This window comes from Halteromyces radiatus (genome assembly GCF_025201355.1).
Source record: "Halteromyces radiatus strain CBS 162.75 chromosome Unknown BX664scaffold_7, whole genome shotgun sequence".
NCBI lineage: Eukaryota > Fungi > Mucoromycota > Mucoromycetes > Mucorales > Cunninghamellaceae > Halteromyces > Halteromyces radiatus.
The window spans coordinates 622900-644924 of NW_026251693.1; the positions used below are offsets into that span (position 1 = coordinate 622900).

General features: G+C 33.6%; 8 protein-coding genes across 8 annotated transcripts; 7 read left to right on the top strand and 1 right to left on the bottom strand.

Annotated features, from left to right (window-relative positions):
- The first annotated feature begins 14 nt into the window (after positions 1-14).
- On the top strand, positions 15-5255 carry BX664DRAFT_301429 (uncharacterized protein). Its single transcript, XM_051542385.1, has 11 exons — positions 15-337; positions 441-513; positions 604-1156; positions 1253-1426; positions 1501-1586; positions 1645-1718; positions 1805-3559; positions 3634-4083; positions 4155-4245; positions 4334-4641; positions 4727-5255. Exons 1-11 carry the CDS (start codon positions 33-35, stop codon positions 5100-5102), a joined length of 4245 nt encoding a protein of 1414 aa, XP_051397578.1. The 5' UTR covers positions 15-32; the 3' UTR covers positions 5103-5255.
- Positions 5216-7357, bottom strand: BX664DRAFT_339421 (uncharacterized protein). The gene is made up of 6 exons (XM_051546627.1): positions 6667-7357; positions 6438-6608; positions 6248-6371; positions 5949-6185; positions 5715-5861; positions 5216-5652 (listed from the first exon to the last, which is right to left on the bottom strand). Exons 1-6 carry the CDS (start codon positions 6888-6890, stop codon positions 5341-5343), a joined length of 1215 nt encoding a protein of 404 aa, XP_051397579.1. The 5' UTR covers positions 6891-7357; the 3' UTR covers positions 5216-5340.
- Positions 7358-8932: 1575 nt separating this feature from the next.
- On the top strand, positions 8933-11234 carry BX664DRAFT_388050 (major facilitator superfamily domain-containing protein; the record flags this gene model as incomplete). Its single annotated transcript, XM_051549435.1, has 9 exons — positions 8933-9048; positions 9102-9272; positions 9342-9442; positions 9515-9595; positions 9679-9772; positions 9867-9896; positions 10028-10711; positions 10797-11035; positions 11101-11234. 9 exons carry the CDS (start codon positions 8933-8935, stop codon positions 11202-11204), a joined length of 1620 nt encoding a protein of 539 aa, XP_051397580.1. The 3' UTR covers positions 11205-11234.
- A 790-nt stretch (positions 11235-12024) lies between these two features.
- BX664DRAFT_267498 (uncharacterized protein) lies at positions 12025-13539 on the top strand (the record flags this gene model as incomplete). The annotated part of the gene is made up of 3 exons (XM_051540953.1): positions 12025-12271; positions 12356-12772; positions 12896-13539. The coding sequence occupies 3 exons, from the start codon at positions 12025-12027 to the stop codon at positions 13537-13539; spliced, it is 1308 nt and encodes a 435-aa protein (XP_051397581.1).
- A 592-nt stretch (positions 13540-14131) lies between these two features.
- Positions 14132-15044, top strand: BX664DRAFT_186168 (Sin3 associated polypeptide p18-domain-containing protein). Its single transcript, XM_051540038.1, has 4 exons — positions 14132-14243; positions 14316-14365; positions 14430-14489; positions 14558-15044. The coding sequence occupies exons 1-4, from the start codon at positions 14205-14207 to the stop codon at positions 14898-14900; spliced, it is 492 nt and encodes a 163-aa protein (XP_051397582.1). The 5' UTR covers positions 14132-14204; the 3' UTR covers positions 14901-15044.
- A 136-nt stretch (positions 15045-15180) lies between these two features.
- On the top strand, positions 15181-15605 carry BX664DRAFT_267920 (glutaredoxin; the record flags this gene model as incomplete). The annotated part of the gene is made up of 3 exons (XM_051540970.1): positions 15181-15228; positions 15287-15389; positions 15457-15605. 3 exons carry the CDS (start codon positions 15181-15183, stop codon positions 15603-15605), a joined length of 300 nt encoding a protein of 99 aa, XP_051397583.1.
- Positions 15606-15876: 271 nt separating this feature from the next.
- On the top strand, positions 15877-16449 carry BX664DRAFT_186199 (uncharacterized protein). Its single transcript, XM_051540039.1, has 2 exons — positions 15877-16196; positions 16272-16449. The coding sequence occupies exons 1-2, from the start codon at positions 16004-16006 to the stop codon at positions 16352-16354; spliced, it is 276 nt and encodes a 91-aa protein (XP_051397584.1). The 5' UTR covers positions 15877-16003; the 3' UTR covers positions 16355-16449.
- A 769-nt stretch (positions 16450-17218) lies between these two features.
- BX664DRAFT_267811 (uncharacterized protein) lies at positions 17219-20982 on the top strand (the record flags this gene model as incomplete). Its single annotated transcript, XM_051540964.1, has 12 exons — positions 17219-17296; positions 17429-17688; positions 17773-18123; positions 18391-18587; positions 18743-18864; positions 18939-19133; positions 19210-19456; positions 19616-19891; positions 19971-20051; positions 20116-20176; positions 20274-20431; positions 20504-20982. Coding segments are annotated over 12 exons (2505 nt in total), but the record flags the coding sequence as incomplete, so codon positions are not given.
- Between the last annotated feature and the right edge of the window lie 1043 nt (positions 20983-22025).

Consider the following 22025-nt stretch of genomic DNA (forward strand, 5'->3'; position numbering starts at 1 on the left):
TTTTTTCTTCCACCTTATTTTTATGTCATTCCATGATATCGATATTCAAAGCTATTAAACTTAACAATGTAGAACTTGTACAATACTTGATCAACCTCTCTGTCTCTTCTCAGGCAACAACAGCCATGAACAAGGACACTCAGGCATGGCTTATACCTTATCTGAAAACCACCAACCAAAAGCATTATAATCTTAATCGAAGGTCAACCAAGGGCAAGTCTGCTTTACATTACGCCATCACTTGGAATCGAATTGAAATAGCTAAACTCTTGATAGAATGTTCCCATGTCAATATCAACAAACGTGATCTTGAAAACGGTTGGACTCCTTTACATAGGTAAGTGCATTTATTTGACAGTTACACTTTTATTATCATTTATTTTAGTGAGAAGTTACTAATAACTTATCTTTTTTTTTTTTTAATATATTTATTATTCTAGGGCACTTTACTTGGGACGTATGGAAATAGTATGGATGCTTATGAAAAGGGATGATCTAGATCTGAATATCAAGGTAAAAAAAAAAAGTAGGGATTACTATCAAAGATTTGTTTTTGTTGTGTTTTGTTGAAACTTAATGTTTACTATATACATAAATTTATAGGATTGGGAAGGTTACAATGCTTTAGAACTATTCAACACAACTATCATGGATTCTCAACCTAAACCTCGGAAAGTGAATTCACCAATCACGGATACGCTTTATCAAACGTGCATGGAGAACAACAACGTATCCACCAATCATCAGCATTTTGAACAAGGCGGCACGGATTTATACACATGGGGAATGAATACAACTTATATCTTAGGCCATCTCGACACGGAAAATAGATCAAGACCAGAGCGAGTGAACTTGGAATCCTTGAAGACGGTCAATAATATTCTACGTCAACCTCCTTATGTTATCAAATCTGTACATATGTCAAAGTTCCATATGGCCATTTTGACAAGTGAACCTATACATAACCTATTTATCTGTGGTTTTGGAAGAGGAGGTCGCCTTGGCACGGGAAAGGACACTGATGCTCAATTAGCTCCTGTACCTGTACGATGGTCTGAACAAATTGTGGATGTCGCCGTAGGAAGGGATCATACTATTGCTGTAACACTTAGTGGAAGTGTCATTACTTTTGGTAATAACGATTATGGACAATTAGGTAAAATAATAATAATAATAATAATAATAATAATAATTTAAAAGAACGTATATCTTATCCTTTTTTTTTCTTCTCCTTTCTTCTTTATTTACTTAGGTTACGATACTGAAGATCGAGATGATGGTTACTCAATGCAACTCAATCCTCGTAAAATTCAAGCACCCAACATTAGAAAACAACCAATCATTGGTGTGGCGGCTTCCAAAGTTCATTCTGTTGCATACACTTCAACAGAACTATTTACATTTGGTTACAATCAAGGACAACTAGGTAGGCAAATAAAAGAATCATAAAAAAAAATCAATCAAATGATGAAACTAATCGTGTTTTATTTTTACATAAAGGTTATCATTATTTAGGGAATGAACGACGTCAGGTTATTCCACGTAAAGTGGTTTACTCAACTCCTATTTGTCAAGTTGTTGCAACTGTAAGTGATGAATCAAGGAAGAATGATGATTATTTAAGTTTTGATTTCTTTTCTATAGGATTATGCTACCACTATCCTTTTTGAAAATCATGATGTTGTATTACTGGCCAATTATGAAACTCAAAAAGTCATGTAAGTGACCTTCATAGAAAATAATAATAATCCTATAATATATCTGATGAACACATTACTATTTTCTATATGTTTATTTTAAATAGATTTACGACAAGGCGGTTTCCTAGCAATATTACTGTACACTCACCGATCAGCAACCATATCATCAAGTTGATATCAAGTAGTACTATTTATACCGGGGCCATATCAAACGCTGGCGACGTATACGTTTGGACATGTAAACCAGCAGCAACAATGAATGATAAACAATCTGAAGGAAAATCCAAACAACGACAGGTTATTGTCAGCACTCCTCGACGAATTTGGACGGCATCTCGATCAGATATGATGGCTGTGGATGCAAGTATTGGACAAGACGGCAACATTATCATATGTACTTCTTCAGGTAGTGTCTATACTGGAGATATTGCAAAAGAAACTACACGAGAAGGCAAATTCAAGTTTCATTGTATCCCTCAACTTCAACGATGTATCTCTGTATGTGCAAATCCAAATGGCGCTTATGCAGCAATTCGATCCGAATATCAATTATCTCTACCTCCACCACCAACAACTACCTTGGCATTGGACTTGATACGATCTTTACCTTGTTTGGCAATTTCATCGACTTTGGATAAGCAATTGGAACAATTGGAAAAAAAGAAAGCAGAAGCACTCTTGGCTCTATACAAAGATCATGCATCAACTGGGGAACTTGACAATAATAGCGATAATGATGATACTATTTATCAACAAGAACAACAGATACATAAAATTTATGGGACAAAAGTGGAAGATCTTTTGAATACAATATGGAAAAAAATGGAATATCCAAACGACCCAACACTGGATGTATTGTTCTGGGTCCAAGGCAAACCGATCTTTGCTCACCTTTGTATACTGGATTGTCGACGCAACAAACAACGAAAAAACCCTCTCTTCGGTCCAATCAATGAAAACAATTTGATCATACCATTCACGAAAACAGCAGGTCATATCCAATTTACTGTTTCAAAAGCATCGTCATCATCAACAAATCCAGATCATAATCTCAATATCATTGTAGAAGGGTGTCATCTCTTATCCTTTTTTATACTGTTGGAATATATTTATGGTGATACAATTACTTATTTTACAACTCGGAAAATCCCAGCTCTCTGTCAATACTTTATTACTCAACAGCAACCTGATCTTCAAGATATTCGATACGATTTGATTCAATTGTCCGCTATATTTGGATTAACTGTATTGCATGATACCGTGAAATCGACTTATCTTCCAACACCTTCACCGTCTTTGGCGACAGATATCGTGGGTATGATGACGACAAAAATGGATGATGACATCGTTGATCAGCGACGACAATACTGTGGCGATGTAGAATTGATTCTAAAGGATGGGAAGATGATATGTGACGAAATTATACTTCGACAAAGGTGTTCGTTCTTTGCATGCCTCTTCGATCCAAAGACAACTTGGTTGGATGGACGACGACAATATGATGATACAGGACAACGACATGTGCAAGTAAATTTAGATCATCGTTCTACAAACATAATGGCTAGTTTAGTGAATTATATATATGCCGACCCTCAATCTGAAAATGAACTATTGATACCTGAAACTACTATGGAAACTACTGAACAAATGGTCACTTTTTTACTGGATCTCTTGTGTGCTGCTGATGAATTCTTACTTCCTGGACTTAAGATTTTATGTGAACGTGCTCTCATACCAATGATCAATTTACGTAACACCGTGATGATTTTGGAATACTCTCATCTTTATCTGGCAACTTCCTTGGAACGTGCCTGTCTCGCCTTGATTCTAGTTAACATGTCTTCATTTGTGATTGCTGGGTAAAAGAACAAAACAAACAAACATAAACTTTCTGCTTTATATACTGATTATTTTTTTTTCTGTCTATTTATAGCTTACTTGAAAATCTCTCACTTGATCTTATACAGAACTTGGAAGAATTTGTATGTGTACATCAACAAGCTGCATTACGACAGGTTCAACGTTTACCAAATACGGCAATGGACGATAATCATGATGGCAATGACGATGATGATCTTCTCATGACATTATTTACGTGGACTCATGAAGAAATGCCAATTACAACAGGTTACGTAGAATATTTGGAAACGATCAAGCCAGTAACAACAATAATGACGACGAGTCAATCTGAGGTCCCTACCACATCGTCACCAGTACCAACAGCAACAACAACAGCAACAACAACGGCAGTAGAAACAGTTAATAACATGGAATCCAAGTCGAAACAGCCAAAGACACCAAAAAAGAACAAGAGGAAAGACAAAGAAATACTTCCTTCTCCTTCCAGTGCTCCATCTACCATATGGGGATCTGATCAAGCTGAGTAAGTTTAATATAATAATTATTTTTATTGGGTTTATATAGTCATATTCACCTTTATTATCATTATGATAGATCATCAAGTCAGAATATCAAGTTATCACTCCGAGATGTAATGGAAAAGGAAATAGCTGATCTTGCTTCACCGATACCACTTGTGTCCAAGGTAAACAGCAGAAAGAGGGAAGAGGAACCTACTAGTATACTAAGGTTTTTTTTTTTTTTTTTTTTTTTTTTTTTATTTACTACAATAGATTCCTAGTAGTTCAAACAAAAAGCTTTCTCAGAAGGAAAAAAGGAAATTGTATCAGCAAGAATTAGCAATGGCAGCATCAACGAACTACACCGATACCATCAAAAAATCAGCTTGGGGTACTGTTAACATCACTCCGGAACCTGTTGGATCACCGTTATTGCAAGAATCGCCTCTTTCTAAGTCTATCAAGCAAGAACCTAAAGGAAAAGTATCAACGACATCATCATCATCATCATCATCATCGTCATCATCATCATCCAAAATGCAAAATGGGAACGATATGCCATCGTCCAAAGGCAAGAAAATGTACGTAAAAAAAAAAAAAGAGAGAGAGAAGGAATGAAGGGAAAAGAAAGGAACGAAAATGGACTCACCATATTCCTCAATATAGATTTACAGCAAAGGAAACCTTACTTGAAGAACAACGACAAGGATGGAAACGAATGACAGATGATCAGCCATCATCTCGACTTTTTAATCTACAACAAATCGGTAGCTCATTTCAATTGATTCCGCGGAAATCTCTTCCTACGACAGACAAGAACACATCCACGAGACCGGACAGTTCTGTGCTCAGGGGATCCTCTTCATTCCATGCGATTCAACAGGAACAGAAATTAGAAGATGATTGGATCAAGGGCAAACGGAAGAAGAACTTGGTACGTATCCAACGTGAAGAAACGGCAATGGCATCACTAAGGGAATTCTATATACAGACACTGGATCGGGGAATGGGGACATGGATTGTTATTGATCCTTCTTCTTGATATGGGAGATGATGATTCGTAGATAGTGATAAATACTAGATAGATAGCTCCTGTTTTTTTTTGATTATTTTATTATTTGTATATTTTCAATGTATGAAACAAATTAGGATTAAAATAAATCTGCTGTTATCGTTGTTGATGATGATGAAAATGATGATACATATTATTTTTATTGCATATACAGATTGGAATGGATGGGGAAATAAAAAAAGACGATAAATATATACATAAAGCTAGATTAGGTGGGCCAAACAAAGGAATCAGCAGCAGGATCATCTTGCCAAAGTTGTTCATCATAAGCTTGTGCGATGATATTACGTTGTTGGATCATGGATTCAGGAATATAGCCTATATAGGTCAATAAGCACTCTTTTTTGGGTTGTGTTGATCGTAGCATGGCGTATGCTCTGTTTGTCATATCCACATATGCTCTTCGGAAGACTTTGACCACTGTTAGCGCATTGAATGATTTGACTCCAATATCGTTCTTGGCGTCTAAAGGATCTTCAATAGAAAATACTGGTTTACCTTGTCGCAAGCAATTGGTCATCTAAAATAGGTTTAGTTAAAACTACCATTCTTTTTTTTTTTTTTTTTTTTTTGTTACTTTACCTTTGGATAGTATTTCCCTTTATGACTTACAGAAATAGCCACCTTTCCCACTGCAAAATGAATCCCATAAAGTTGTAAAAAGTCCAATAATAGTGTTCCTAGATTTTTTTGAGGATCGATTGTGCCAGAAGCGACCATTGGATGCATCTACTCAGAAGAGAAATGTTAAGTTTCTTTTTTATCAATCTATTTCTCTATATATCACTTTTTTTTTTTTTTTTTTTTTTTTTTTACCTGTAAAAAGCTGATCACCATACAAACAACACCAAATCCACCTATGCCACCGGTATATACTTCATTTACTTCTCGAAGAGCCACAATATGTTTGATGATCAATGTCAATTGTCTTGCACCAGGATATTCTGACAGTTTCCTTGAGACATAGGTTGCACAATCTACACCACCAAAAGAATTGAGGATAATATCCACCTTCAGTCCCGTCAATCTTTCTTCAAACTTAACGACAGGTACCTATTTAAATGACATAAGTCCAGTCAGATATCCTTGTTTTCTCTTTCTATTATATATATTACCGTTGCTTTGCCAATCACAGTCGGATAGCGTTTAGACACTTTAGCTTGATAAAGTACACTTGCTACAGTATATAAATCAGAACTTGTTGGATAGCCAGGTAATTCTACCATCAAATCCATGTCACTATATATAAAGTAAAAAAATCATTATTAAACTCTTTGCCTTTTTTTTTTTTCTTATTCTTATTACCTGTCAGGAAGAAAGGTATTAGTTTTGAAACTTCCAAATACATGTACTTTGGCATCACTCCAGCGTTGGCGAATATGGTATCGAATTTTGTGAATCAAATAGTGTCGTATATTGATTTCTTCTTGGGTTGGTTGAAGGAAGTTGACAAAATCCTCGATTTCAGCTTGGAAACTAAAGTATAATTAGATCATTGATTTTCCTATAATCACCTTTTTTTTTTTTTAATTACCTTGCCATGGTATTATCAGTTGTTTGCTCCCACCAAGGATAATGATACGGTCGTTCGTCTTCATCTAATTGCCCTGATTTATCATTTTCATCCGATCCAAGTGCAATATAATCCTCCTCCATATCTATTAAAAAATAAAATAAAAAAAACTTAATTTGTTTCTCCAACCTAAGAAGAAGACTACTTACCCTGTCGAGATTCTGGAGAAACAATAACCTGGTCATCCTGTAGTTCACCTTCTTCTACTTCAGATTCATCGTCGGATATTTCAATAGGTTTGTCGAGAGTATTGGAAGAATCAAGTAAAGAATTGTCGTCGTCGTCGTCGTCGTCGTCGTCGTTATCGTTATCGTCATCGTCAGATATAACAATAGGTTGGTCGGATTGTTCTTTAGATTGAGCCATTTTCTTTACACGTTTCAATTTTCTCTTGTTCTTTCTCTTTTTCTTTATTTCCTCTTTTTTGACTTGCTTTGTTTGCTTGTCTGGTTTGCGTTTCTTTACGTTGTCAGTGTTTTGGTTATCGTTGCCATTGCGCTTTCTCTTCTTTGTTTCTTGTTTCACTTTGGTGTTGGATTTCGCAGTACTAGCTTCTTGTACTGGTTTTTTAAGTTTACTTCTTCTTCGAGCCTTTTGATTCGTTCTTGTCATACTAATGAAAAAAAAAAGTAAGGAGAAGAGACAAAGAAAAAGTAAAGAAGCATCAAAAAAGAAAAAAAAAAAAGTGAAAGGCGGAAAGTAAAAAAAAGAAAAAGCTCAGAGTGACAATTGGCCTATCCACACACAGCTTGAAAATGAAAAGCCACTTTCACTTTTCTTTGATTCATCTTATTTCTGCCTGGATGTTGTACTTTCTTTTATTTCTTTCTTTAGCATCATCATGTAACAAAAGTATACTTTCACTGAATATCAGGATGATGCCAAAGATGATTGGTTTTTGACGATTTACTGGTTTTTCCTACCAATTTGCATTGATCCAAATAAAAAAATGAGTTTGCGATACCTTATTTTTAAGTTTACATCATAAATCCAAGTCGGAATTCCCGCTATCTTTATTTCAATAAAAAAAAAAAAGATCTACAGTTCTTTTCTTCAGCCAAACAACGATCAAAAGAAGAATAATAATAATAATAAAAAAAAAAAACCTAAAAGAAAGGGGGAATCGGTAAGAACGAGGCCCGTGAAAGAATAGGGGGACGATATGCTAAACATTCCTAAATCGAAGATCGACGTCTGTGAGCATGTGTGCGAGTGTGTTTCTACTAAACATCATTCAATTCAAAAGGCTAAACAAAGACTAGAGATATATGGATGATTTAACTATAGAGATAATGATGATTGATGACACAGAGTTTGAGAGATAGCAACAAGGAAATAGATTAGAAATAAAAAGAGAAAAAAAGATATATCGTAATGTAATATGTATATGCACAAGATATATATAAGGAGCGGATGATCCTTCCTAAAGAAGGTTATTATGATCACACATGATGATCTGATTGAAAACACTAGGACGAGTGATCCTTTGCAAGAAAAAAAAAAAAAAAAAAAAAGGGATCGAATTGACCTCGTACCACAAAATATGAAGAAGGTCTAGATTACTTAAGAACGACGAAGGATGAATCAATAAGCTGTAAACCCCTAGTACATTTCCGAGACTAGAAATTAATCTATATCCCTTTTCAGTTTGAGTGAGAGGAAAAGATACAAAAATAGTGATAAAAGTGACGGCTATATCTATATATATATATATATATATATCGCTGTGTACGAAAGAAGAGTATGGCGCCAACAAAATAACTAATTGAATTCTCAAGTCATACCACAATAAAAGAATACCATAAAAAAGTTAAAGGGACGAGATAAACGATGATGATGATGATGATTCCCCTGATAACTTTTCTCTCTTTGATAACACTTTTTTTTTTTTTTTTTTTTTTTTTTTTTTTTTTTGATCAAGAAGAATTAAAGATTCAACGCTACATACTTTAATATCATCCCAAAAGCGGTCTCAGATCCTCAAAATGAGCAAGTGAAAAATTCATTAGAGCTCCCTACTCTTTTTTTGTCTCTTTTTTTTTTTATATATAAAGAAAAAATTCTGCTGTCAAAAAAAATTAGAACAGATCTCATCTTTTTCTTTTTCTTTTTGTCATCCTTGTTTGTGATATACATATATAGTTGATTAGATAGATAAATAAATAGATAAATAGATAGATAGAATATATCTTTTGTTTCCCTTTAAAAAATTTACATAATATATACAATGGATCCTGAAGCAAAATTTGAAAATGACAAGTCAAGTGAAGAGGATAAATCACAAATTGGATTAATCAGTCAACCAAGAGTATCAAACTTACGATTTGCGTTAGTATTTTCTGGGTAAGAAATTCAAAAGATTTACTATAGATTTTAACTCATCATCATCATCATAGCTTGATTCTTGGGTTTTTTATGGCTGCCTTAGATCAAACCATCGTCATCACTGCTTTAGGACAAATTTCTGCTGAATTCAATGCTACGAACGATATTGGTTGGGTTGGTTCATCTTATCTATTGACAATGAGTGGATTCCAACCAATGTATGGCATATTTGCTGATATTATGTAAGTCATCATATATATATATTCATCACTTTATATGATCATGTATTTATTGAATTTATTATATTTTAGTGGTCATAAGATTGTTTATTTGATTGCTATTACCATCTTCTTGATAGGTAGTATTCTATGTGGTTTATCCACTAGTATGTTTATGTTAATCATGTCTAGAGGTAAGAATCATTTATATAAATATATATGTATACATTTTGATCATCAACATATTATAATAATGTTTGTAATAGCTGTTCAAGGTATTGGTGGTGCTGGTCTTATCACTGTAGTGTTAATCATTGTGACGGATGTTGTAACTGTACGAGATAGAGGTAAGAAAGAAATACATCCTAATTTGGACATCAATTGAATAAATGATTCTTTTTTTTTTTTTTTTTTTTTTTTTTGAAATCAGCCAAGTATCAAGGTATTTTGGGTGTTGCTCTTGGTACAGCCACTGTTGCAGGTCCTTTAATTGGTGGTGCATTTGCTGATGCCAATTTATGGAGGTAAATATAGATATATAGAAAAAAAAAAAAAAGATGATCATTAAAAGCAGATGATTTGATTTTTACCATGTTTCCTTTTTTTGTTATTGTATAGGTGGTCATTTTTTATGAATGTCTTTATTGGGTAAGTGGATTTAACCTCCCAAAAGGGACTTTTTTTAATTCCGCATCAACAATTCTCATTCTCCATTTTTCCTTTTCTATCTCTTTCTTTCTCCTACTTTACAATTTTTTTTTTTTTTTGAACAATGATAGACTGGCGGCAATTGTAATTATTGTCTTCTTCTTTAGACGTGATATGTATTTACATCATCGGTCCTCCACATTACCTTTATCAGTACAACTTCGTCGAGTAGATTATGGTAGTCTTGTGTTGCTCATGCCAGGTGCGATATGTATGCTAGTGGCTTTACAAACTGGTGGTGAACAAGGTTCTTGGAGCACGCCTTTGGTCTTGATTCTCTTTAGTGTTGGAGGATTTGCTCTTGTATTATTTGTCTTATCAGAAATATTCGTCATCAAACATAATCCGGTATTACCTCGTCGCTTGGTGACTTCTGTCTCTTCTATGGCTATCCTTATTGCTCAATTTGCTGGTAGTGCAACTGATTATGCTATCTTATATTTTGTTCCTCTTCATTATCAAATTGTACGAGGTGATTCTGCTGTACAATCTGCCTTGGAACTTCTACCGTTCTTCTTATCAGCCGTGATAGCTGGTTTGATTTCTGGAATTTTGATTACGAAGACTGGTTATTATCGTATTTATCTTTGGTCCGGTTGTACTTTTGCCATGATTGGTTCTGCCTTATTAGCAACATCTACTGTGGATTCCAATGTTGTTCATCAATATGTATTCTTGGCTATCCTGGGATTGGGTGTAGGTTTATGCAAACAATCCTTTGTTGTGGCAGGTCAAGCTGCTTCACCTGAAGAAGAGTAAGGGATCTTTATATACATATATATATATATATATATATATATATACTCAATCCATCTTTTTTTTTTTTGTGGTCTTGATTAGTCTTTCTTTGGCAACTTCACATGGACAGTTCTTCCGTGTTCTAGGTGGTGCAGTGGGAATTAGTATTTCAGCAACATTATTTCGGTTCAACATTACCCGTGGTCTCAAAGATTTGATGGACAAACTTCATTTACATTTGACGCTTCGGAATATCAACATGATCAAGGCATTACCTCGTTCAGTCAGAATACAAGTTCAAACAGTAGCTGTTCAATCGTTGGACAAAATTTATATATTTGGTAAGACAAAAAAAATAATGATGATAATGATGATGATTAATATTTTTATTTATTATAATATATAGCTGCTGTCGCATCTGGTACTGCTCTTCTTGCAGTGATATTAGTCAAGCATACGGATCTATGGACAAAAGAAGATGAAGAACAGGATGAAAAGATTCACCCTTAGATATATCAATCATTGTATATTCTAACGTCCAATTATTGTTTTTTATGTTATTTTATTTATCTTTTTTTTTTCAATAAAATATTTTTTTTTATAATCCTTCCTTGATTTCCCTTTTTTGTATTTGATTTGCAGTTACTATGATCTTTATAAGGAAGGTGACCTGCTGTGTTCTCTTATGTGAATTCCCGTGTACAACAGAAATGTTTTTTTTTTTTTTTTTGGTGGTGCCAATCTTTAATGATCTATTATCGACAAATACCTTTTTTTTTTCTCCATGTTTTTTGTATATAATATTGTTTTAATGAAAAGTTCAAAGCCAAAGCTCAATCCCATTTCCGCTTTATCAGCCAATAGATCAGCTGATCAAACATGTCTTCAAACATCCAACTTTTTTTTTTTTGAAAGATGGAAAAAAAATTCCCGCTCTTTCCTTGATTGCCCACACTGAAAATTTTATTTTACTCGGTTTTTCTTTTACTTTTTTTTTTTTTTTCGTTTCCCCACACTTTGTACTTTTTCTTTTTTTTTCGTCTTTCTTTCCCTTTCTTCCTTCTTTTCGCTTTCTCCTTTCTTCTTCTTCTTCTTCTTCTTCTTCTTCTTCTTCTTGTATAACTAGTTCTTCCACCACTTATTATCAGCACTATCACTTTTTCAATAATTGGTCAATTCATTTATCTATTGTTTCATATACAACCATACCCCCAACATTCATCCTTTTTTTTTTACACCATTCCCGATATCTTTTAGTCGTCATATACGCCCTTTCATCGACGTCTTATTTTAATAGACCATGTATTCAACAACAGATTATGATTCTCCTATGGATACTTCTTGCACATACGAACAGCCGTCTTATTCTCCACCACCAACGACTTCAACGCAATATTCAGATCATCTTATTCATGGTAACGAACAACAACAATTAGTCATGATGGAATTACAGCAAATGTTTCGTTTGGACAAACCAACTTTATTACAAATTGTGGATTACTTTGACAAGGAACTAAAAGCTGGATTACTAGATGACCGTTCAAGTGACCTTAATATGATTCCTACTTTTGTTACTGGTAATAGAAATATCATATATTCTTGTGTTTCATACATAATGTTGATTCATCCAATTTTTTAATTATTATTATTATTATTATTAGGACATCCGACTGGTGGTGAAAAAGGTACATATTTAGCATTAGAAGTAGCTGGAATGGATATATACGCGTGTCAAGTCAAATTGAAAGGGGAACAAGGCAAATTAGCGATCAATCAATATCAATACAAGATTCCTCAAGATCTATCAAGCGGAGATGATTTTACAGTGTTAGTAGATTACATTGTTGAATGTGTTTCTGATTTCTTGACGCGCGTGGGTACTCAAGATCGATTAGTGTATCCTATGGCTGTCTCTTTTGGATTTGCTATCAAACAAACTGGTTTAGACAAAGGGAAAATCTTATCTTTAGGTTATGGATTTAGTTATCCGAATGGTGTGGGTGTAGATATCGTACAACTGATGCATGAAAGGGTCCGACTCAAATCTTTACCAATCAAGATTGTAGCTATCGCAAATGGTACGTATTATTTATTATATTATACAAAAAAAAAAAAAAAAAAAAAAAAAAAAGAAAAAGAGAAAAATCGGAAATATTCACACACGCTAAACTTTATTTCATTTTACCTTTATATATATGTAGATGCTGTTTGTACATTACTAGCTCATGCCTATCAACATCCTTCTACACGAATAGGTATTGTACATAGTTTAGGGACAAATTGCGCTTATTACGACAAAACTCGAAAAGTCACCAAATTGAAAATACACAATACTGCTACTATCGAGTCAGAAATGATTATCAATACAGAATGGGGAAATTTTGGCTCTTCAAGGCGAACCTTACCTTGTACCTGGTTTGATCGGAAATTGGATCGTGAATCTATTAATCCACAATTCCATGTATTTGAAAAGATGACGACTGGTGTATTTTTGGGTGAAATTGTACGCATCATTTTGACATATCTTGTTGATCGGGATTTACTGTTTCGTGGCGAATCATCACCTATGCTGAATACACCTTATGGTTTCGATACTAGTTACATGTATGTGTGTGAAGTGGACCAATCTCCGGAACTGGATGATACTAGGATTATCTTGGAAGATATGATGAATTTGACAAGAACGTCTTTAGCCGATAGAGAAATTGTGAAGAAAGTTTGTGAATTAATTGGAACAAGGGCTGCCATATTGGTTGGTACTGCCATTGCTGCTGTGGTACAACATATGGCAATGTCTGATGTGGGTTTAGGGCCAAATGATGATGGATGTGCTATATGTAAGTGATGATAAAATAACAAAAAAAAAAAAAAAAAAAAAAGAAAAGAACGGAACTGATTTTTTTTTTTTATTTCGGTGTAGCTATTACTGGTGGTATATATGAAGATTATCCATCATTTCATCCTCGTGTATGCACAACTTTGAAGGAATTGATTCCAGATGAAGTAGCTTCCAAATTATCTGTTGGTATTGTTAAACATTCTCGTATCGTTGGTGCTGCTATTGTTGCTATGATGGCCGAAAAAATTGTATCTGAATCTTCTTCTTGAACTTTCTCCTTTGTTTTATTATATTATCTTATTCCTTTTATCATCATCATCATAATCTTCATCATTTTTAGTATTCTTATTTGTTATTATTATTATTATTCTTATTCTTATTCTTATTATCATTGTCATCGTCATCATTCTCACTTTTTTTTTATTTAGTTTTGTATTTTCTTCTTTTTTTTATTGTCTCTGCGTATTTATAGTTCTTTCCTCCTAATATTCTTTTTTTCATGTAGTGTATTCCTATTTTTTTTTTTCATATCATCAAGCCAAGCTAGAACCCTTGCGGGGTTGAAATAAATTTATCTTTGTTTCTTTTCTGTGCAATTCTTTTCTTTGTTCTTCAAAAGAAAAAAAAAAAGATCAACTTTTTTTTTCTTTTGTGCATTTAATTGTTATAGGATGTCTGTTCCTCCAGCCATTACTATTGATCGGGAAAAGGTAAAAGAAAGCAAACATTTTGAATATATTCTTTCAACTGACGCGCCTTTTTTTCACTTCTCAATATGATAGGTTTGTCCATTTCTATTGAAAGTATATAGTAAAATAGGTAGTCATCACAAGTAAGTAGTTATTGAATCAAAATAATAAGAACAAGTTAAATTCAAATATTGTTATATTTTATAGACCATATGATTATCAAATTACTCGTCAACCAGTAGAAGACGAAATACAATTATATACTTGGTAAGATCATATTAAGTAAATACGTATATAAACTCACTTTTTATTTTTATTTTTGTATGAACTAATAGGAAAGATGCTACATTAGGTGAACTTGCATTACTTCTTCAAGAAGTGGTACCAGAAGCTCGTCATGTTGATGCTCGTATTGCCTTTCGATTAGTCTATCTTGATGTTCGTACAGGAAGGTATGAACATACTGATATTGGACGTGTGGTAAATGCTGAAGAAACTCCCGATCAGATGAAAACTTTGGATGACTGTAAATTCTTGATTGGTGATTTCTTGGATGTGGCTATTTATATGGGCCCTAAACCTATGCAACGTGGCAATGGAAACCGGTTTGATCGACGTCGTAGTAGTGGCGGTGGTGGTGGTAATAGATATAGTTTCCGTGGTAGAAGTCGTTATTGATATTTAGTTATTTTTTCCCTTCCTTATTCATTCTTTTTATTTCATCCTTTTGTATATTTTTGTCAATAATGAAGAAAAATACATTCTTTGAACATGTTTATGCCTTTTTTTTTTTTAATGTATGGACCGGAGATACGTTTGTCAACTTCTGCGTATGACGTGATTTGAAACTTTTTTTGTATAAGCTTAAAATAAAATTTTACTATATTTTTTTTTTCCTTTCTTTTACTTCTTTGTTTTTTTCTTTTCTTTTTTGTTTCAATCATATATTATATATATCATGTCCAGTCCTGCTGAAATCGTTGAAGAACTTATCAAAAACAACAAAGTAAAAACACGGTATATAGACAAGCAAACTGATGACTAATAATATCTGTATTTGATAGGTTGTGATCTTCTCCAAGTCTTATTGCCCTTACTGTACTGCTACCAAAGATCTTTTCAAGCAACTCGGTGTTACTGTAGTGGTTATTGAACTTGATGAACGACGTAAGTGAAAACTATAAATAAGAAACCAAGAAACTTGACGCGTTATATATATATATTTTTTTTTTAGAGGATGGTGCTGCTATTCAAGATTATCTTTTGACAAAGACTGGTCAACGTACTGTTCCTAATGTATTTGTTGCTCAAAAACATATTGGTGGTAATGATAAGGTTCAAGCTGCTAATAAAGATGGTACTCTCCAAAAGTTACTTGCTTAAAACCTTTGGTTCTCTAGTGAAACTCTTCCATGTTTTATATATATATATATATACACATATATATATGTGTGTGTATATTGAGTTTCTTTCATGGGTTTTAGTTTATTCACATTTAAATTAGTATCGATTCCTCTTTTTAAATAAATATCAGAATTTTGTTGATTATAATGTGTCTTCAAAGATCATTGGCTGAATATAGATTTCATGCCCATTGGGCTGGGTATCTTTCAATGAGATTTTTTTTTTATTCTTTTTTTCTTTTCCCTCTTTTTTTTTTTTTTTCTTCTTCTTTCTCCCTTTCTTTTCTTTTTCTCACTATATCATTTTTCTCCTTCCTACCCCCTTTCTTTTTTTTTCCACTTTCGGTATTTTATATATATCTATTATCTTCATTATATATGACAAGTATTATTACCAATCGTCCACCACTTATATCTTATCCTACTCATATCCTTACTTTACAAGATGTCATTGTGGATTCTCCAGTGTTTCGATCTAATGTTCAACATTTGGAAGATCAAGTAGATCTATTTGAAAAATGGCTAGAAGGCTTTATACGTGTTTTGAAGTCTTATATTGATGCATTGACAAGTAAGTTATGATATTATATTTTAATAGTATTATTCATTTACTTTTTTTTCTTTTTTTTTTCTTTTTCTTTTTTAGAGGTGAATACACAAACTAGTCATTTATTCAAACAACTTGACTCGAACAAGATGAACTTGGCTTCTATTGGTAAATTGAAATAAAAATAAATTCTATTTTGACTTAAAAATAATTTTATAGATTCTCAAGTAGCAGGGATCGTTATTCATGCTTTTAGTGGCGCTTTAGAAAGCAGCTTGTCAGCAAAAGTGAAATTGGTAATAATGAGGATGAAACAAAAATTAAAAAAAAAAAAAAAAAGAAAACGACTTCTATTAAACATGAATATTTTTTTTTTCTTTTAATTCTAGGTGAACGACTTGAATGAAACACTATTACAACCATTACAAGAATTACTCAAGACTGAACTCAAAGAGTTTAAGGTAAATTTTTTATTTTTTATTTTTTACTTAAAAAAAAAAGGAAATTGCATATATGGTCATATTTAGTTCCTGCTTGAACACAACAATACTCATCATATATTTATCTTATTTTGGATTATTTGTATGGGATGATCGTTAGGATATGCGGAAAACATTTGAAAAAACTTTAGATAAATATGAAAACCATTTGTTTCGTTACAGCAATCTCAGCAAACAAAAAGAACCAAGCTCTCTTAGGGAAGATGCGTTTCAAATGTTTGATGTACAAAAATCCTATATTCGTGCAAGTGGAACTTATTTTATGCAACTGATTACTCTCAAGACCAAAATTGAACATACCTTGGTGGAATGTTTTTCTGGTTCTCTTACTGATCATTTGGATCACCTGGATCAATCTCTTCAATCTCAAAACTCCGCACGTACCATGATTCCTGGTTGGCGACAATGGTTACAAGAAGTAAAAAAAAAAAAAAGAAGTTTTTTTTTTATTATTATTAATATCTCTTTTTTTTTATTTTTATTTTTATGTAGAGCAAAGAAACTTGTAGTTATCAGCTTGATCGTATTGAAAAATCAACTCGCGCTTTGGAAGATGCATATATTCGGAAAATCAGACCACATCGCTCACTCAAACGTTATTCCACTTCTAATAATGATCAGCTGGTAGCTATATCCAACTCTTCTACATTTGATTCTTTATACGATGATCATACCACTCAAGCAGACTCCTCTGATATCGATACTAGAATGGCAAGTAATATCTCACTAACTTCAACATCTTCCAATGATGAAAAGTCTTCCATCATTAGTCGTCATGTCAAACAAGGTTATTTATTTAGTCGTATTACTGTGGGAAAACCTTCTCGCTATTCTTGGGTTAGACGATGGTTTTTCTTAAAGGATGGATGGTTTGGTCAATGTACAATATCTACTGTTAATAAATCAAGGGGTACAATCACTATCAACGATCGAATTCCTATCGATGCCTCTTGTGAATGTCGGATCTTTATTGATATTGATAGACGATTTTGCTTCCAAGTCAATGGGTCAAGCACGTAAGTCAAAAAAAAAAAAATAGAACATCGAGAATGACGAAAAAAAAAAAATTGACCTTCTATCTATTGTATTTTTTTTTCTAGCTCTTTCTTCTTACAAGCTGAAACGGAACTAGATATGCAGCAATGGTTATGGGCTATCGAAAGGGCAAAGGATTTTTATGGAAAGGATCAACATCTCAACAAATCTTCTACTGACATCATTCCTCGTGCTTTGTTATCTCCAAAAGCAAATACATCTATTCGAAAACCATTGGATGATAAATCACATATTTTAATCACTTTATCATCTTCACCGCCATTGATACCCCCAATAACTGGCCCACCTGCAACTATCACTTCAAGCCCGCAAGCAACGGATTATTTAGCAAATGATGTCTCCACTATATCGGCAATCATTACTTTGATGCTTAAGGAAGGATCAAGCTTCATCAAGTCAACAGTCACTTCTACTGATACCACTACAAGTTCTTCTTCCTCAACAACCTCTACTACCGATAACGATAACAAGGAATCCTCAACCGTTGATCTTCCCTCTCATCAGCCTTCCTCCACAACAACAGATGACAAGTCAACAAATGAACAGCAAGAATCATCTATTATTCCACGCCGACAACCAAGTACGTCAACTGCTTCTTCTTGGTCCATGCCATGGCTAATATCAGGAATCAGTGCATTATCATCTGCCTCTGCTGATGCTAGCTCGACTGCAACGGATGAATGGATTTTGAAATCAAGTAATAGCCAGGAACCTGATGCATTGGTTATATGGCCCAACAAGATGGAATTAGAAGCTCCCAAAGTAACTTTGAATAATTATTCTGATGATTTGATCGCTGGACAACGTGAATTACGACGATACTTCGAAAATGTGCCAAAAAGGGAAACTGTACTTGATAGTAAGTCCCAAAAAGAAAATTAGACATCACCAATGGTAAAAAGATGAGACTTATTTGTTTTTGTGTCACCATAGTTTTTTCTGCATCACTTTATCGCCAAACCAATACTGATGCCACTGACAATAAGGATGAAAACAATACCGCTCAGGATGAAGATCAGAAATATCAGAATAAGAACAATAGCTTCAACGATGGAAAGGGATATACAGGAACTGTTTATGTGACTCAAACAAAGTTATGGTTTTATAGTTGTCGAATGATGACTTGTGTCAACGCTGTAAGTAGGAAAAAAAAAAAAAGAGAATTCATGTCACTTTTTAAATCTCTTTCTCTCTCTTTTTGAATATGTAGATTGTTATACCCTTTAACAGCATTAAGACAATCCGTTTGGAAAAGGTATTATCAGCAAATTCTCAAGGCAAATTGATGTATATTGAAACCAAACAAAACCCATCAAGCGTCTTTTGTTTTGGACTTTGGTTGAATGCTGCTGAATTGATTGCAGAAAGAATCCGTGTAGCCACTGAAAATGCAAAGCGAACAGAGGTAATATAATTGTGGAATAAAACGAAAGAAGAATATATATACATATATGTTCTCAATGTGCTCTTTTTATTTATAGAAATTGGATGATCAAACCTTATTCGACATTTTACGTTGCACGACTATTGGAAAACTTAAAGCAAAAACACCCACCAGCCACGTCACTACCATTAGTGCATCCAATGCTGCGGTAACACCACTCACTGTACAAGCACAATCACGACTGACATCGGAGCAACAAGCAATAGTTGGTTATGCAAGTGGTAGTGAAGAGTCGAAATCCCAATCCTCATCATCGGCCTCCTCTTCATTATCTGATAATAGTGGTATCAATGCAGTAGAGTTATCCTTGGAACGTTATCGGAATGCGTCTCCTGCAGCCGGTGCATTGACTGCAGCTATGGAAGCCGCCAATGAAGCTGAGATCGCCAAATCCAAAACACACAAGTTTATTAGAAGAAATAGCAAGTTGGAGAAAATGAAAGCAAAATCAATGATCAGTGCAACACCTACACCAGACGAGACAACTGATGACAACTTGTTGGATCAAAAGAAACAACAACAGCTTGACAACATGGCAGCAACAATACCATCATCATCAGCAATACAAATCCCTGAAGGTCCTGTTGGTTGCAATTGTGATGATCATTTAGAAAAAGTGGAAATCGATGTTGAAGTACCGGCAAATGTTCGCACAATATATGAATTCTTGGTTAGTACAAGATGTTGGGAACAATTAAACAAGGCAAAAGGGAACTCTGGTAATTTGAAATGACTCCTTTTTTATTTTTATGAATGATACTCATGACTTTTTTTTTTCTTTTCTTCATATTATATTAGTTCCAAATGCTTCAAATTGGGAACAAACAAAAACCGGAACAAATGAAAGGACATTGAACTATACCATGCCAAATCCAATGTGTAAGTATGACTGATTTTTTTGTTTTTTCTTCAAGCGACGTTAACAATTTATTATTCATTGTAGCTAAAACAAAGGATGCCGATGTGATTGAAACTCAAGAAATATTACAGCAACAACATGGATCGTAATGAAAAAAGAAAGAAGAAAAAGATATATTAACAGTTTAACTAACAAGGTTGTCTTTTTTTTTTTTTTTTTTTTGTCACACGCGCTGATTTTAGATGTTATGTTATGATGATCACGACCAAAACTCCTACATTACCATATGCGGATGCATTTATTCCAATGATCAAACTCTGTATCACTTTTACTAGTATCAATTCCTGTCGACTTGTGTGTAGCTTTGGTGTCAAATGGTTGAAGAGCATCATGATGAAAGGTAGGGATTTCTTTTTTTTTTTAAAAAAAAATAAGGGATGGATTAATTAAACAATTATTGTTTACATATTAGGGATGGTGAACCGTGCAGCAGTAAAAGGAATGTCTGAAACAATTACTTCATTGATCCCCATTGTTGAACAAGAAGCATCGGCATTACAAGGAAAAGCAAACGTCAGCGGTAGTGCAAATAAACAACAAATGACACAAAAAGAGAGATTGACTGGAATCCAGGAAGAAGATCAAGTGGCGGCGAAGCAACAATCACCTTTAACAACAGCAATTCATGGTGACACAAGACAGAAAGGAAAGTTAGCTACATCGAACATTCTTTATCGTGATACCCTACTCAGCCCCCGCTGGCTTGCTGGTTTTATGGGAGTGGCGCTGCTTTTTTTACTCGTCAACATCACGTGGTTTACTGGAAGAACCAGATCATTGTCAACAACCAATTCTATGGGCAATATATCATGGCGTGCAGTACATCTTACAGATCTTGAACCTTTAGTGAATGGAAAAGATACTGAAATCAATCGATATAATTCTAGGTAATAGTATCTATCAATTTTTAGGTATATAGATATTCATTTTTTTTTTTTTTTTGTTGGTAGTGCATATGAAATCTTCAAGCATTCACGGTCGGACATTGGTGGATGGGATTATTATCGATGGTTCAATATTAGACATCGTTTGATTGCAGCAGAATTGACATATACAAGAGAACAATTAGCTATATCAAGATATGAACTATTGGCAGCTTTTAAAATGCTGAATGGAATGGAACAACGTTTATTGGAAAGTGAATATTGGAATTGGCTATTGGATCAAAGATCGAGATGTGATGACAAGAAGGATGAGGATGAAATTAGATTAGCGCATGATAGTGATAATTTTACCAACAAAGTAATATTATGCAATGATATCAATATGGAATTAGATCAACTTTAATAAAAATCCCAAATTTTTTTTTTTTACAAAAAGTGGCGCGCGCGTGCAAATATTATATTTTATGTGTGCGTATGACAAGAGTCTATTTTTATATTTTCACCTTACCAGTGATCGGCGGATATCGAAAAATAGTACAAATAAAGTTTATTTTGTTCTGTAACACATTTCTTTCTATTTTATTTTTATTTCAATCATGCATTTTGTGAATGAGGAGTGTGGCGCGTCGATATTATTTTTATAGAATTGTTAAAGTGTGACAGAAGTAAGTTCAATATAAATACACAATGTCAATTTGTATTTTGATTTTTTTTTTCTTCTTCTTAATTTTCATTCTTCTTTATAGTCATGAATCATCAAGTTCATTTGGAACAATACAAACAAACAATAGATTATCAGCATTTATTATTGGAAACATCATTTTATTATCAACCTCAAGAACAACAAGAACCTTCACCTACATTTTCTAGTCCTCTTAGTTCACCTTCTTCTTCCTTATTTCAAGAAGATTTTTCAATGCATCATCATCAACAACAACAATTATCTTATACATTGACACCTCAAGAACAAGATCATCAACTTTATTATCCTTCTATTAACAACAACGACAACAACAACAACAATATGACTAGTGACGCTGATGTATCTCC